The sequence below is a fragment of the Staurois parvus genome, unplaced genomic scaffold, assembly GCF_062004578.1.
Source record: "Staurois parvus isolate SC_StPar_1 unplaced genomic scaffold, SC_StPar_1.0 ptg000102l, whole genome shotgun sequence".
NCBI classification, from domain to species: Eukaryota; Metazoa; Chordata; class Amphibia; order Anura; family Ranidae; genus Staurois; species Staurois parvus.
The window spans coordinates 199,813-216,747 of record NW_028317898.1 but is presented as its reverse complement, the minus strand read 5'-3'; the positions used below and the strand labels follow the sequence as shown (position 1 = coordinate 216,747).

Below are 16,935 nucleotides of genomic sequence, written 5' to 3'. Positions count from 1 at the left end.
CATTTTTCTAGGAATAATAGAGGATATTCATCAATGAGTGAGGATGATGATGAAAGTAATAAGAGATCTGTCAGTTTTTTAGAGGAAAAAATAGATGGCGAGAACCATGGGATATTAAAACAAACAAACAAACAAATGAATGGGACAAAGGAAGAAAGAAGCACCTCAGCTGCCCTAAAACCATCCAACCAAAATCGAACCAGAAGCCACAAGAGATAAAGACTAACCAAGAGGGGGGAACGAGTGATCTTAACCACTTGCCTACCAGGCACTTATACCCCCTTCCTTACCAGGCCAATTTTCAGCTTTCAGCGCTGCCGCACTTTGATTGACAATTGCGCCGTCATGCAACATTGTACCCATATGAAATTTTGATCATTTTTTTCTCACAAATAGAGCTTTCTTTTGGTGGTATTTAATCGCCACTGGGCGCTTTACTTTTTGCACTATAAATTAAAAAAAGTGCAAAAAATTTGAAAAAAAAAAAAAGTTTATTTGTTTCTTTTATAAAATTTTTCAAACAGGTATTTTTTCTTCTTCACTGATTTGCGTTGATGAGGCGGCACTGATGGGCACTGATAGGCGGCACTGATGGGCACTGATAGGCAGCACTAAAGGGCACTGATAGGCAGTACTAATGAGGTGGCACGGATAGGCGGCACTGATAGACAGCACTAATTAGGGGTCACGGATAGGCGGCACTGATATGCAGCACTGATAGGCGGCACTGATAGGTGACACTGATTATGGGTACTGATAGACGGCACTGACTGGCATCACTTCTGGGCACTGACTGGCGGCACTGACTGGCACAACCCCTGGGCACTGACTGGTGGCACTGACTGGCAGCACTGCTGGGCTGCACTGGTGGGCGGCACTGGTGGGCACCACTGGTGGGTGGGCACAGGTGGGTGGCACTGGTGGGCACAGGTGGGTGGCACTGGTGGGCACAGGTGGGTGGGCACAGGTGGGTGGCACTGCTGGCACATGTAGGTGGCACTTCTGGGCACAGGTAGGTGGCACTGCAGAGTGGCACAGGTGGGTGCACTGCTGGGCACAGGTGGGGGCACTGCTGGGCACAGGTGGGGGCACTGCTGGGCATGGGTGGGCGGGGCTAGTGGGCGCACTGCTGGGAGGAACTTGCGGGGGTCACTGCTGGGCACCGATCATCAGGGCACTGATCATCAGTGCCCTGATGATCGGTGCCGATCCCCGCTCTGACAACTGCCGGTTCTCGGCAGTACTTTCCTCACGATCTGACAGCGTGAGGAAAGTGCAGCCGAGAACCGGCACTTGCATTTTCCTGTGATCAGCGTGTCATTGGACACCGCTGATCACGTGGTAAAAGGCCGGTGGGATCGGCCTTTCACCACATCTCGTGATCAGCTGTGTCCGTAGGACACAGCGATCACGGAGATCGCCGGGTGCGCGCCCCCTGGGGCACGCAGGAGAGCGCGTTCTGGGAGGACGTCATATGACGTCCACCCAGAACTAGCCGGCCGCGGTGCAGCCGTCATTCGGCTATGCGCGGTCGGCAAGTGGTTAAGGTAATAAATCTTTCGAATTTTGTATTGAAAAAAAGACATTATGATTTACTGCGGAAAGGTTTAACCTTTTCTCCTACGGATAAAATGGACCTGTTTGAAGTCTATAAAGACCTAAATCTATTTTTGAGAAAGATCCTTTTAAAAATTCCATATCTATCTAGAGAAGAACAAAATCCCGGTGACCTCAATTCAGAGAGGGAACAACAGGCACTAAGAGATCTCATTAGTCTTATTGAGGAGACTCCCACAGACAGTGAAATTGGGGAAGGGGATGTTTCTAATAAGTGGAAAAGACACACTAGACTTAAAACTCCTTCTAGAAGAATGCCTAATATCAGGGAAAATAAATGGTTAAGTACTTTCTTAGACCTAGTACATGATGATCTTGGTAAAATAGACTGGACAATGAGGAACGCTGATAACCTCACTAGAGGTGAAAGAATAGCCCTCAGGGAACTTAAGAATGCAAAAAACATTGTGATTAAAAAGAGTGACAAAGGGGGTAATGTAGTACTACTAGAGAGTGTGGAATATGAGAAGGAGGTGCTTCGACAGTTGAAGAGTCTGGATACATATCGTAAATTACATAACAATCCGTTCCCAAAAATTGTGATTGACTTAAATAAAAAAGTGGGACTGGCACGTGAAGCAAACTTATTAACCAAACGGGAATGTGATATGTTGACAGTTGATACATATAATATTCCCACCTTTTATGTAATCCCAAAAATACATAAAAATCCCTCTCAACCACCGGGACGCCCCATAGTATCTGCTATTGGTGGCCCCTTAGAACCAATAGGTAAATTTGTAGACGACCTAATCAAGGATCTGGTCTTGGAACTTAGATCTTATGTAAGGGACACGGGAGATGTACTTAAAAAGATTTTAAATGTAAAAGTACCAAAAGGTGCACTCCTGGTGGGTATTGATGTGGAATCATTGTATACCTCCATCCCACATACATGGGGACAGAAAGCGGTGGCCCATTTTTTGGAGACATACTTTCCCGAAATGGAGGCTCAAAATGAATTTATATTGGATTTGCTGGAGTTTATGTTGACCCATAACTGTTTTCAGTTCTTGGGATCCTTCTATCAGCAAATATGTGGCACCTCCATGGGAGCACCCTGGGCTCCGGCATTTGCGTGTTTACATCTAGGTCTGTGGGAAGAGGAGTTAGTGTATCCCTCCACTCCCTATAAACAATACGCAGTAACTTGGTTGCGATACGTTGATGATGTGCTGATGGTCTGGGATGGAGGTATCGATGAGCTCAAAAGATTTATGGAATTCTTGAACAAGAATGATAGAAATATCAAACTCACTTATACAGTGGATAGAGAGGTGATAACCTTTTTGGATTTGTCAATCTCTGTCCACGGAAACGAACTGGTTACTAAAACATTTAGAAAGGAAACAGCGGCGAATACACTTCTACATGCTAATAGCTACCACCCAAGGAGTTTAAAACAGGGAATCCCCATTGGTCAGTTTCAGAGAATAAAAAGAAACTGTACAGAAGAATTAGAGTATAGACATGAATCTATCCAGCTCTATAAGAGGTTCAGAGAGAGGGGTTATTCACATAGAACTCTAAGAAGAGCGAAAAGAAGAGCCCTCGGTAAAACAAGAGAGGAACTTATTAATAAACCAAAACCAAAGATAGCTGCGAACACTGTAAACCAACCAGTAAGATTTATAACTAAATTTGGACAACAATGGGGTGAAGTTAAGAAGGCCTTGGACTCCCATTGGCACCTACTAACTCAAAATCCGCAGATAGCGAAAGTGGTAGGTGAGAGTCCCCACATGGTAGCAAAACGAACTCGGAATCTAAATGATATATTAGTACAATCAGAGTTTCAGAGGGCACCACAGAGAAACTGGTTAACTAGGAGGACTGGGGTATATGGTATGTTTCCATGTGGCCACTGTCAGATATGTCCATTTGTACATAAGTCCAATCAGTTCTCCAACAATGATAACTCTAGGATATTTCAAATATGAAGTTTCATTAACTGTTCTAGTAGTAAAATGATATACATGATAGAATGCCCATGTAAAAAGATATATATAGGTAAAACAAAAAGAAGCCTCAGGACTAGGATTGGTGAACATCTGAGAGATATTAGAAATGAAAATAGGAATGTAAGAAAGGGAGAAAAAGAGAACCCACTGGCACAACACTTTAAAGAAGTACACGGAGGCAGAACAGATGGTCTAAAAGTGAAAGGGATCTTTTTGCTGAACATTTCGGCCCGTCGGGGTGACTTTGATAAAGTCCTCCTACAAAAAGAAAAATTTTGGATTTATACCTTGGGGGCACTTGTCCCATTTGGACTAAATACAGAACTTAACTTTGGGGTGTTTTTGAAATAATTTCCCTTGAATTCTCTATATACCCTGAGTTATAATCTATACTGGGACACCTTATATATGAAGTAAATAGGGACCTCTGTGGACAGAATATGAATTTAACTATGCAATCCTCTCTATACCTGATTGGTGGTGAGCATGTATAATAATAGGACAGATGTTTGAAATTCTGGTGGCTGGACCTGGTCTTGATGTTTCTCCATTTGTGAACAAAAAATATGCTAATAATAATCTCCTCTTTATTATCCTCTCAGAAGATGATGATTTGATCTATAGTAATTAGGCTCCTCTTTTGAATCCAGCAATCATTTTAAAATTCAAGTTATGTGTTTTAATTCACTTTGGATATTTTCGATGTAGTGATATTCTTTCAACACAAGATGGCGAGGTGGAGACTCCTTGGCATGCAATTAGTGCACCATATAAGGCGAAGGATTGAAGTCCCCTCCCAGTTCTGACGAAGTCTGCGGTGATTGGCGGACGAAACGCGTCAACGTATTGACGTCACTACGCTCGGCGTCTTCATTGGGTGCGGCGCCCACGAGGCGGGAAGGAACGGCGGTGTCACAGCTCCCTGCTAGGAAGGCCCAAGACCCTCTGAGAACTACCACTGGGCTACTATCACAGCGGTTCGCAAACGGCAATCCCTCAGGGAAATTTATCTTCCACCGGTGGCAAGTTATTTAAAGCTTACGGCTGTTGAGATTCATAGAGCCTAAATGGTGTTAATGGGGCATGTTTTATGGGCCTAATTTACCCTGTATAATTCGGGGAATTTTTTGGAAATCCTCTTTGGGGGAGAATTTACATATATATATATATATATACGCTATCCTATTCAGGCATTTTTTGCTGTGACATAGCCACATCCTTATAAAACCGCAATAACCTTCTCTAATTGAGCAATTTTTGGAAACCCTTTATTGGGTACATTAAATTCAGGTATCTACGGCCTGTTATATGCTATATACACATTTTATATGTGTTTGGAACCCATATATTGTGACTACCTGGCTTCTCACCCCCATATGCATCTTTGAAAAGCATCAAGAACCTGATCTTATTTCAAGTTGACAGGAGTCTTCTTGATCCTCATTGATGGTAATATATCCACAATTTGCGTGTGTTTTGTTTTCGGGGTCATCTGATGCCTATGATCTTTATATTCATTATTTTCACTTTTTCTATACATATCCTCAGAATCATTTGGTACTGTGGACCTTGTTTCACTTGGGGTGGCTATCCAGGAAGTCCCTACACTTGAGAAGTGGGCATGATTGTCTCACTATTGAGAAGGTAATAGTAGTATCCATTGATTAATGTGGAGAGAAGCCTGGTGAATTTTTTGATGTTAATTGGTTATCAGATTCCTATACATACACCATGTATTTTTGTGTTCCAGCTTTTACATTCCAGGAGGTCCCTGACATATATTGGGAACACATCTGCTGAACACATGGTTCATTCGAATATAAGCAGGAAACCTACGGAAATCCAGGATAACTACTTTATCATTTCACAACTCTGCCTTATATGGTGCTCTATTTGCTAAGATTACCCTAAATTGAGGACGCTAAGTGTTTTTTAACATGATTTTATTTTTTTCACATGTACACCGTGCTTTTGTTTAACCTCCTTATGATCTATGTGATCAAATAAAGTATTGCTAAAATTCTTTTGAATTCATATTACTCCGCGTGGATCATCTAGTAACCTTCTTTTTCAGGTAGGGGTGCTCTTGTCACACTACCGTATTGTTCAGTATGTAGCTTTTGGGTTTTTGTATCCACACTTATACAAGTGAGTCGGAGATATGTAAATGACACCAGTAATCCGTGTCATTTTTGGTGGCCTGTTTTTGCTCTATTGTTGTGATCAAAGGGTTCACTGTGTGCAGGGAGTGTTATACTAGGGGGCAATGTGTGTGGGTTTCACTGTAATCACACTGCTATGGATGAATGTGCTGTGCACGGCCATCCAGAACAGTGTGCCCAAGTCGACAGGGAGGTGGACTGTTAGTAAACAAAACAGTCCTCTTCCCTGTCGGTGATTGTCGGGCGATTTTGCAGTTCCGAGTAGGGGGCGCAGCCTCCTACCCATAACTGCAAAATCACATTTATATACTGTACATGTGATTTTGCACACAGTATTTCTGCTATAGGACGGATGGGACGCGGTTAAATATGGTGGAGGGGGAAGTGGTTAAGTATGGTGGAGGCAACATCATGATTTGGGCTTGCTTTGCTCCCTCAGGGCCTGGAGCACTTGCCATCATTGAGGGTAAATGAATTCCCAAGTTTACCAAAATATCCTACAGGATATTTAGCGGCCTCACAGGAAAATGCAGTTCTCAGACTACAGACAGAGGTCATGCATTAACCTCTGCAATGTCATGCCACATGTTTTCAGTTGCTCCTGGAATGCAACTGGCTATGGACGAACAAATGTAAGCTGAGTACGACATTTGGGCTGTTTGTACTCACCTGAATGCTCCATGGTTGCCATAGTATGGCTCATCATGGCTGCTCTTACACTTCTTCCCTTCCTCTCCCATACATTGCTCGCAAAGGTTGGTTTCAGTTGCTCCTGGAATGCAACTGGCTGAGAAGAACTTTGACACAGCTGAATAAAAATAATCTCATTAACAGTCTGAATCAGAGGAAAGTGAGCAAAATAATACAATTATTGTCTATTAATGTTGCTTTATGTTAAGACAAAGTTTGTTGAGTTATCAGTATGTTCATTTTCCATCGTAACTATCATTTTGCTAACAACTTGTGAATACAAGTAAGTGTCTGAGGAATAGGACAATAACAGGAGCCTCAGGTATCAAACAAACAGAAACTTCTGACACCAGAATGTGATGGTTCTTCTCTACTATGGATTGTGCATACAGACCAAAAATGACACTGAAGCTACATGATCAATGCACATCTTATTCAAGTGTAAAACACAAGGTGAAGGTAGGAAGGTTTATGAAGCCCTTAAAAACAAGTAGCTAGATACACGCAACTTGCAGAAAGTCTGAATCAGAGGAAAGTGAGCAAAATAATACAATTATTGTCTATTAATGTTGCTTTATGTTAAGACAAAGTTTGTTGAGAGTTATCAGTATGTGCCTTTTTCATCGTAACTATCATTTTGCTAACTTGTTAATACAAGTAAGTGTCTGAGGAATAGGACAATACCAGGAGCAGTGCTTAAGGCAGAGCTACAACAAACATGGCAATTGAAAATAGCCCTAACGAAAGACTTCTGTTGTTCCTTTGAGAACCACATGTGCCTAATTCAGGCACAAATTTGTGCCAGTGTCAATAAAATTACTGATGCGCAGCCAATTCAGGTAGTTCTTAGTGCTGCCACTTTAAGAATGCGTTTCTACAACAGCGACGACTTTTTAAAGAATTAAAGCCAGTTCTCAAATTAGCAAACTGGCAGTAAATAGGACCATTTCTGAGCTGGTGTACGGAGATATACCAGAATTTAGAGCGGGTCATGTCTATGCCGAGAAGCCATCATGTACTGAATGTGACAGCTTCCCACACAGTGCTGTATCACCAGCCCCATTTAGCTGTCTGCAGGGAGATTTCCCAGACAGAAACTAAGCGTAACCAAAGGCGCCAGAGACACAGGTAATGCCATTACCCAAATATGGTCACTGGTTGGGCAGGGCCTGATGGGGAACGTCTATGACACACTTTATGAATTCTCCAGAATGTCAACCGTCACTCTCTCTGAGATAAATAAAATAAAGGAATTTAAGGGCAAAGATCTCACCAATCATGTTTGTGTGAGATAGATAAAAATGTCAAATCTGCACACCAAATTATGAAATATACATTTTAGGCAGACTAACAGTTACAAAACTTACACATACAAAGGAAAAGTGCTACAACCCCTATAAAATATTCCAGAAGGAGTATAGGTCTCGCCATGGCATTTCCACAGTCTCCATCCGCTCAACTTGCATATATCAATCACGTGGGGTCAGCAACAAGGTGAGAATAGAACTGTAGAAGCTTTATTGAAGATGCAGAGTATAAAAGTCCTAGGAGACATGCAACACTCAACTAGTGTTGGTTGCCTTCTAGTACTTTTATACTCTGAATCTACAATAAAGTTTCTACAGTTCTATTCTCACCTTGTTGCCGACCCCACATGATTGATATAAACAGTTGAAACTTGCCTATGTTTAACCATTTTTTTTACATTTTGGATACAGTTGGAAAGAGTGGAAATTCCTATCAGGTTTTTTATTTCTGTCTTTGGAGCCTTTGGGAAGACTTTTCTTCACTTCCTGCCCCCCTGTTATGCCTGTGCAAGAAATGAGGGGTGCTGATGTCCTCGGAACAGGAAGGAATAAAAATACTGTCAGAAGTTTTAGGCCTTCTCAGATTTAATCCAAATGGGGAACAGAAGGCATTAAAAAAACTTGCCATAGAGTCAAGTTCTTCCTTGGGCTTTAATTTGCTTACTGTGCTTTCTCTTTTCTCCAGCTGTCATGTTGGGCATGGTGCTTCCTTGTAGGAAGATGGGTGCTATTGCAAACTTGTCTCTCTGGAAATACCTTTCACACTGCCAATCTTTGTTGTAAAAAGAGAAACCAATGCTCAAAGAATCTGCAGAATGTGAAATAGGTTTCTGATCCTGCACTGCACTTATTGGTTTACGTTAGAAATTGTAGAAATGCATAAACCTATTACAAGGCAAGTTTATGGTATAATCTAATGAAGCTCCAACTGAAAATGATGCTCTGCTGGACCTGGTAATCTCAAACCATGCAGAGCTTACTTTCATATAAAAATAGTGACTATAATATGATTTCATTCAATGTAAGCTGTAAACAACAAGCCCATACTATAAGATATAATATATATTAATAAGATACAATAAGATATAATATAAAATAATTATAAGAGAGCAACATTTCTAATGCTGAGGGCTGCTCTCCAAGACTTAGGCTGGGAGGTAATATTGTAACTGTATGGAAACACACTGTGAAATATATTCCAATGGGCAGCACATTTAAAAGGCTACATTAAAACTAAAGTTTAAAAAGGCCTAAAGAATAAGAAAAGGGCATTTAAAAAAATATAACAATTAAGGAACACTATCATCATTTCAAGATAACAAAGAACATGACATAATATGTAAAAATAAATCAAGGGCACAAGAATCAAAAGTGAATGATGGGTTGCAAAAGAAATTAGGGCAAACCTCCCAAAATTTGTTGAACTAGATGAACTTGAGTCTTTTTTCTAATTCACTGGCCACTACTGTGTACCCTGTTGACATAGGGGTGGCAGATCAAACCAGTCAGGACAGAGGATGACTAGGAATATGAAACTCCAGTAGGTGTTGAATAATGAAGACTCCTTGAGCAGTAATTTGTCTTCATTACAGCTTTGACCAGTAAGTATCTTTTTTTTCAGGGCGACTTTAACCACTGTGTCACTGACCTGATAAAAAGTATGGAAATTCTGACTTCACTCTAATGAAATGTTACTCAAGTAATTTAGAAGGTATTGAACCCAGATAAAGACAAGCAACTAGAATGTTCAAAAGAGGGCCAGCAATGGCAGCTCATACTGTGTCAATAAAAAGTATGTGAACCCCTTGAAATTAACTGGTTTTCTCCAGTAATTTGCCATAAAATTTTGACCTGATCCTCATCTAAGTCACAGCAATAGACAAACACAATATGCTTAAGCTGATAACATATAAACATTTCTATCTTGTGTTTTTATTGAACATATCCTTTAAACATTCAAGTTAATTGCTGGTCAAACCTCCTTTGGCCTCTTTTCGGTAGCTCTGGATCAGACCTGCACAATGTTCAGGATACATTTTTAACAATCCTTCTTTACAAAACTGCTTCAGCTCAGACACATTTGTAGGATGTCTGGTGTTTGAACAGCTTTCTTGAGGTCATTCCACAGCATCTCTATCGGGTTAAGGTTTTGGCTCTGACAGGGCCCCTCAAGACTCATTTTCTTTTTCTGAAGCCAATCTGTACTGGATTTACTTCAATGCTTAACCCCTTTGCGCCGATGTCACACAAATATGCGGCCTCACAGAACTGGGCTTTTTTCTGTGGGACCGCATATTTGCGTGCCTGTCTTTCTGCTGGGATCCTGCCATACAGAGCATTCCCAGCACAAAGACCGGGGTGTCACTGAGAGCCCCGGGTCCCGTTCTAATGATCGGGACTCGGGATGGCCGATTCTGGGTCACGTGATCGCTGTGATAGCCTCTGATTGGCTATCACAGTGATCAGTTACTGTATAGACCCCCCCCCTCTTTTTTTTCTCTATGAATGGAGGATAGAGATACATTGTATCTCTCTAACTCCTGGCATAGAGAAAAAAAATGTTTGTAAAAAAACATAAAAAGGGATAAATAACTATTAAAAAATAAAATAAAAAAATAAAGAAAAATTACCTAGATCAAGGTTTGATCTAGTTCATTGCCAGGGTAAGTGTTTGGGTCAAAGTCGGGTCAAAAGTCAAAAGGTCAGGCTTTTTTGTTTTTTAAATTGGTATCAGTGTCAGTTAGTGTCAGTGTGTTTTAAGTAAACCCCCCCCCAAAAAAAAAACAAAAAACAAAATGCGCATTATTGTTTCTGGGCTGTACTACGGGTACAAACAACAAATAACATACACATATATGGTATCGCTGCGATCATCAAGAGCTGAAAAATTTATTTGGGTTGTTCTTTGGTGGTAGGTTATGGTAAATTAAAAAAATATATATTTTTTTTATTTTGGGCCAGTTTTCCTTTGATAATAAAAAAAAAAAAATCATGATATATCCATTACCATTTACCACCAAATGAAAGCCCAATTTGTCCTGAAAAACTAAAAACAAAAAAAACAAACAAAAAAAAAAGGTCTAGATCACCTGGATGTACAAAGTAGTTGTGATGATATGATGATATGTACGGTTTTACTAACATATCAACATTGCAAAATTGTGCTTAGGCATTAAGATTTGTTTTACCCTTAGGTGTGAAGGGGTTTAGGTCTCCGTCCTGCTGCATCTCCCAGCTTCTGCTAAGTTTCAGCTAGTGGACAGCTACCCTGACATCACATTGTAGGATATTTAGGTAAACTTGGGAATTAAATTTGATAAATTTTGATTTTAATTGATTATGGCAAGTGGTCCAGGTCCTGATGCAGCAAAGAAAACCCTAATCATGATGTTGTCACCACCATACTTAACTGTTGGGATGATGTTGGTAAACTGTGCCCTTTTTGTGTCATACATAGTGCTGAGTGTTTTTCCCAAACAATTCAACTTTTGCTTCATCAGTCTACAAAACATTTTCCCAATGGCATTGCAGTTTGCCAAGGTGCTCTTTGGCAAATTTCAGGACTGCAGCAATGTTTTTTTTTTTTGGGCAGTGGCTTCCTTCTTTGTGTTCTGCCATGGACACCCTGCCTGATCAAAGACATATGTATTGTAGACTCGTGCACAGGGATGTTTGCCAGTTCCAGCGATGTCTTCAAGCCTTTAGCTGTTGCTTGCAGGTTCTTCTTTACTTCACTGAAGATTCTGAATTGTGACTTGGTAGTCACCTTGGCTGGGCACCCTCTTCTAGGAAGAATAGCCATAGTACTAAACTGTCTCCATTTACAGAGAATTTGTCTATTAACTAATGGATGCCTAAACACTTTAAGATTTCTTTGCATCCCTTTCCAGCCTTATACAGATCAACTACTCTTGGTCAGATGTCTTCAGAAAGCTCCTTTTTGCGAGGCATGGTTCACATTAGCTGATGCTTCTTATGAACAATTATCTTAAAATTCCTGAGTGTCTTTTATTAATCAAAGTAGCTCTAAACCACACCTCCAGACACATTTCATTAGTTGGACTCCATATGTGCAAACTAGTGACTGCAATTACCTTTTGTTGAAGTCAGTATTCTATGGGTTCACTTCCTTTTTCCTCCAGCACTAAGAATGTTTAATGAGTGTGTTTAAAAAAGACATGAGACATTTCTTTATTAAAAACACCCATTACACTTGGGTTTAATGGGTGTGAGTCTATTCTGAGTTTGATCCGGATATGTTTGTGTTTTATCAGCTTAAGCTGTTGTGACTTAGATGAGAATTAGATTACATTTTATGGAATATTACTGCAGAAAACGAGTCAATTCTAAGGGCTTCACATACTTATTTCTTGCCACTGTATATTTCCCTCAATGCAGATTTTCTTTAATCCTTCAGTCATAAAACACATGCTGACATCAACTTCATTTACAATATTAATTTATTTAGGAATCAAAAACAAAAATGTTCTATATGGTGAATTTGAATTGGTCAGAAATGCTAATATTCTGAAAGAGAGTCACCCTGCTTGTTATAAAAGCAGACTAAATCCTTAGAGAATGGGCACTTCTTGGATCTTTCATCAGAGCTACATATTCATATCAGCTTCACTCTACCAAGCTTTAGCCAGTGGCACTTTATACAACAGGTGTAAGTTTGTTTACCTTGTTCAATGGATTCTTTTGCAGAGTCATCCCAGGACAACAACTTCTTTTCTACAAGAACATTTACAGGAGCTTTCCAGCCAGCCGCCTTTGATACACATGAGTGACAGGACCTCTTTCCTTTCAGCTGAATAAACTGGAATGAGCTGGACTTTTTCACCACAGCAACTGTGTAATGACGCGTATCCCAATCTACAGATTATATAAAGCAATGAATAATGAAATGCAACTTGAAGTGGTAATAAACCCAAAATTGAAAAATGAATATATTGCTCTTTACTAAATCTTAATGTAGACGTCTAGCCTATTTCTAACTATGGTGTCCGTTTATGACACAGAGAATAGCTGCGATTCAACAGATCTCAGCTATTCTCTGGTCATTCACAGTCTATGACACTCAGGAGATCATGTCAGCCCTTCTCTGGAGATCTGTGTTCTCCCTCTAGATTCTCCAGCCCAGAGCTGGAGAATCAGAGGGACCGAAAACTAAGCAGAGATAATTTACCTCTGCTTAGTAAACTGATCTTTTACTGTAATCTCGCGAGATTATAGTAAAATGAGCCGTTTTCCAGAGTTTGTAGACCGTTCTCCAGCGTTTGGAGACCGTTCTCCCTTCGTTCAGAGAACTGCTTCATAAACTGCATTCACAGGAGAACTGTGTTCTCCGAGAATGCCGGAGAACTGAGCAGCGATCTATTACCGCTGGTTCATAAACGGACACCTAAGCTTAAGAGATGATTCACACATGTCCGTTCTGAATTGAAGCTCAGGTTTAACAGCTAATTGATACAGTAGTTGTTCAGCAGTTCAGGTCAGGTTTAGATCAGGTTCAGGTCAAGACTTTATCCTGTTCACAACTGATAACATGTGCGGTTTAGAAACGGTTCCCATAGAAGTCAATAGCCTGTAATTCACCCCTGGACTGGACCGCACTGGTTAGAAATAGGACATGACTCTTTTTCAATCCGCAATTCCAGTGCACCGGACATATGTGAACAGGCACCATAAGAAGCAATGTTATTTCACATGTCATGCGATTGGATGCGGTTCAAACCACATGCAATCTGCATATATGTGAACTGGTACTAAGCCTTCTCTCACCCTCCTTCTAAATCTTATTCTACAGTATGTACCCAGTGAAAGGAAAATGTGTATACTTAGCTATTCTGAGTTGTTCCAGTCTGGTCACATGATCTCTCCAGCGGCTGCCTTCAGTGAAGAGGAGAGATTGCAAACAATGGCTGCAGAACCGGGTGGTGACGTCACCCATAGCTTATTTTGGGGCACCAGTTGTCGGCTGTCCCTCCTCTATGCTGAAACCGCCACTGGGAGCCAATCATAGACCAGAACACTCTCAGAATAGGTCATCTTCCTATCTTCCTTTCACTGGATAGATAGAATAAGGTTTAGAAGGGAGTCGGAGCAAGTTTAACCACTTTGTTATTTTGACTGGTAATTGTGCAGTCATGCAGTGCTGTACCCAAACAAAACTTATGTCATTTTTTCCCCACAAATATAAATTTATTTTGGTGGTATTTGAGCACCTCTGGGTTTTTTATTTTTTGTGCTATAAACAAAAAAAACAGCATTATGAAAAAAATTATATATTCTCGTTTCAGTTATAAAAAATATGCAATAAACACAAATCTCGTCAAAGATTTAGGCCAAAATATATTTTGCTACATGCCTTTTGGTAAATAATCCCAATAAGTATATATTAATTGGTTTGTGTGAAAGTTATAGGGTCTGCAAACTATGGTATAGATGCTGGAATTTACGCAGCTTTTACTTTCTGATTGCAGATCCCTTTCTAGCTTGAAGAGGTTTGTGAGATTTCGAGCCATGTGTCACATGTTTTAGGCTACCTGAATTAACTTTGTAGATTTTTTGAGTAATGGGCACTAATTAATTTTAATTGATATCACTATCACAATCTTTTGATGTAATTTTGAGTTCACATATCACTAATTAATTTGTTATATATATATGTGTGTATGTACCTAAAGGAGTAGCGCTACATTTTCTATTGTATTTATTTATGGTAATCACTGGTATATGATTTAATGTTAGCAGCTTCTCTTGGTTTTTTATATAGTTGAAACACTTGTGAGTGCAGGAGGTTCACACCACTACTGTTACAATTATGGTTTTAAATAATACCACTGATTAACACAGCGCACTTATATTGATTTGTAGGTCTAATCACAAGGTGAGCAAGTTTTTCTCCCAAAGGAGGGACAAGACATTTTTTTGTTTGCACAGCACCGAATTTGTGAAAATGGACTGTACACACTATTGTGGACTTATATAGTATCTATGAATAGACATATCAATCATATTTATTTATTTTTGTATTGAGAGATTTAAAGAGATAGCACATGGTTGGTATTTGCAACCCCAACATACAGTATATTCTTTTACTTCTCCTGAGTTTGGGAATACCAAATGTGAGACGTTTTGGGAGACTAGAATGCAAGTGTACAATCCAAACGCACACGTTCCTGCGTTAAAAATGGCTGTGTGTATAAGTGGGTGCTGCAGTGACCGTTGGCTGGAACCAATCAGAATCAGCAAGGCAGAATGTCATCAGCACACCGAGGATCACTAATATGGGGCCAAAAGTTTTAATGAACGATCACATAGTTACAGCAAGGCAACGTTTTGGAGTCTCGCAGGACCCCTTCATCCTCCTGCTCTAGGAGGATGCAGAACCCCTGACCTTTGTCTTGACAGTGCTGATTGGCCCTGTGCTGATCACATGCACTCTCCAAAGAAAAAAAAACATCTCTAGCAATGCACACTAAACTGAGCATGTGCATGTGGCTACTGATTCAGTCTGTCTTATCAGGAGATAAGACGTGAACATTTGAACAAGAGGAGGAGCAGAGAGGTCAACATAAACAGCCTTTTTACACAATGCAGAGGATTAACCCCTTAGGTTCCACAGTGAGTATAACAAGCATGATTTACTGCATATACAAACTGATTTTACTGTTGTGGGTTTAGTAACACTTTAAGGGGGCTGTGATGTGAAGGGGGACTGAAAACACTGATGTAAAGGGGGCACTGTGATAGCTGTCATGTGAAGGATTTGAGTCATAGCACAAACATGCAATTTGGACCTCTCCTGGAAGAAAATGTTACGTACCAGATCTCCATGAATTTCAATTCACTAATCCTGCGTGGACTCTTTCATTAGTAAATAAGAGTATTCACAAGATACAGCCATAAAGCAGAGCTTGTATGTGTAATAAGTAAGTTTGGCTACACCTATGTACTGTACATATAACATATAATTGCATAATATATGCACAAACAAGGATTTTAAAGATATAACACATAAGGTCTTTTACATTAAGCTGACCTTTTGTATGTGTATATTTAAAAAGAAAAAAAATACAACATGTAAGTGACCAATCTAGGGGCTAAAAAGGATCACTGCCCATCCACCAAAAAGATCATCTGAGGGCATGATACATTTGTAAAATTCATTTGAATTGTTTTTCTAGGATTCCCAGTTAAGTGAAACCCCCTCATTTTTTCCAGTGGCAGTTAGTGAGACTGTCATATTGCACTGATTTTCTTAATATGAAATGAATGCTTTAGAGCAGTGGTTCTCAACCTTTCTAATGCCGCGACCCCTTAATACAGTTCCTCATGTTGTGGTGACCCCCAACCATAAAATTGTTTTTGTTGCTACTTCATAACTGTAATTTTGCAGTGGGAGGAGTAGTGCCACATCATTGGTGTCAGTGGAAGGAGTAGTGCCCCATCACTGATGTCAGTGGGATGAATAGTGCCCCATCATTGGTATCAGTGGGAGGAATAGTGCCCCATCGTTGGTATCAGTGGGAGGAATAGTGCCCCATCGTTGGTATCAGTGGGAGGAATAGTGCCCCATCATTGGTGTCAGTGGGATGAATAGTGCCCCATCACTGGTGTCAGTGGGAGGAATAGTGCCCCATCACTGGTGTCAGTGGGAGGAATAGTGCCCCTTCACTGATGTCAGTGGGATGCATAGTGCCCCATCGTTGGTATCAGTGGGATGAATAGTGCCCCATCACTGATGTCAGTGGGAGGAATAGTGCCCCATCACTGGTGTCAGTGGGAGGAATAGTGCCCCATCACTGGTGTCAGTGGGAGGAATAGTGCCCCATCACTGGTGTCAGTGGGAGGAATAGTGCCCCATCACTGGTGTCAGTGGGAGGAATAGTGCCCCATCACTGGTGTCAGTGGGAGGAATAGTGCCCCATCACTGGTGTCAGTGGGAGGAATAGTGCCCCATCGTTGGTATCAGTGGGAGGAATAGTGCCCCATCGTTGGTATCAGTGGGAGGAATAGTGCCCCATCGTTGGTGTCAGTGGGAGGAATAGTGCCCCATCGTTGGTGTCAGTGGGAGGAATAGTGCCCCATCGTTGGTGTCAGTGGGAGGAATAGTGCCCCATCGTTGGTATCAGTGGGAGGAATAGTGCCCCATCGTTGTTATCAGTGGGAGGAATAGTGCCCCATCGTTGG

The 16,935-nt window shown here is 40.8% G+C and overlaps 1 protein-coding gene and 1 long non-coding RNA gene across 2 annotated transcripts in view; one reads left to right on the top strand and one right to left on the bottom strand.

Moving 5' to 3' along the window:
* The window catches only part of LOC149467710 (uncharacterized), a 249,499-nt gene that overhangs the window by 49,825 nt on the left and 182,739 nt on the right, over nucleotides 1-16,935 (bottom strand). The window contains exons 18-19 of the mRNA XM_089671215.1: nucleotides 12,421-12,612; nucleotides 6,410-6,548 (exon numbers count right to left, since the gene is read on the bottom strand). Coding sequence (XP_089527341.1) covers nucleotides 6,410-6,548; nucleotides 12,421-12,612 — 331 coding nt within the window. The remainder of the gene's footprint in view (nucleotides 1-6,409; nucleotides 6,549-12,420; nucleotides 12,613-16,935) is intronic.
* On the top strand, nucleotides 4,919-5,601 carry LOC149467711 (uncharacterized). The gene is made up of 2 exons (XR_016311838.1): nucleotides 4,919-5,222; nucleotides 5,329-5,601. It is a non-coding gene; the product is annotated as an uncharacterized LOC149467711 (long non-coding RNA).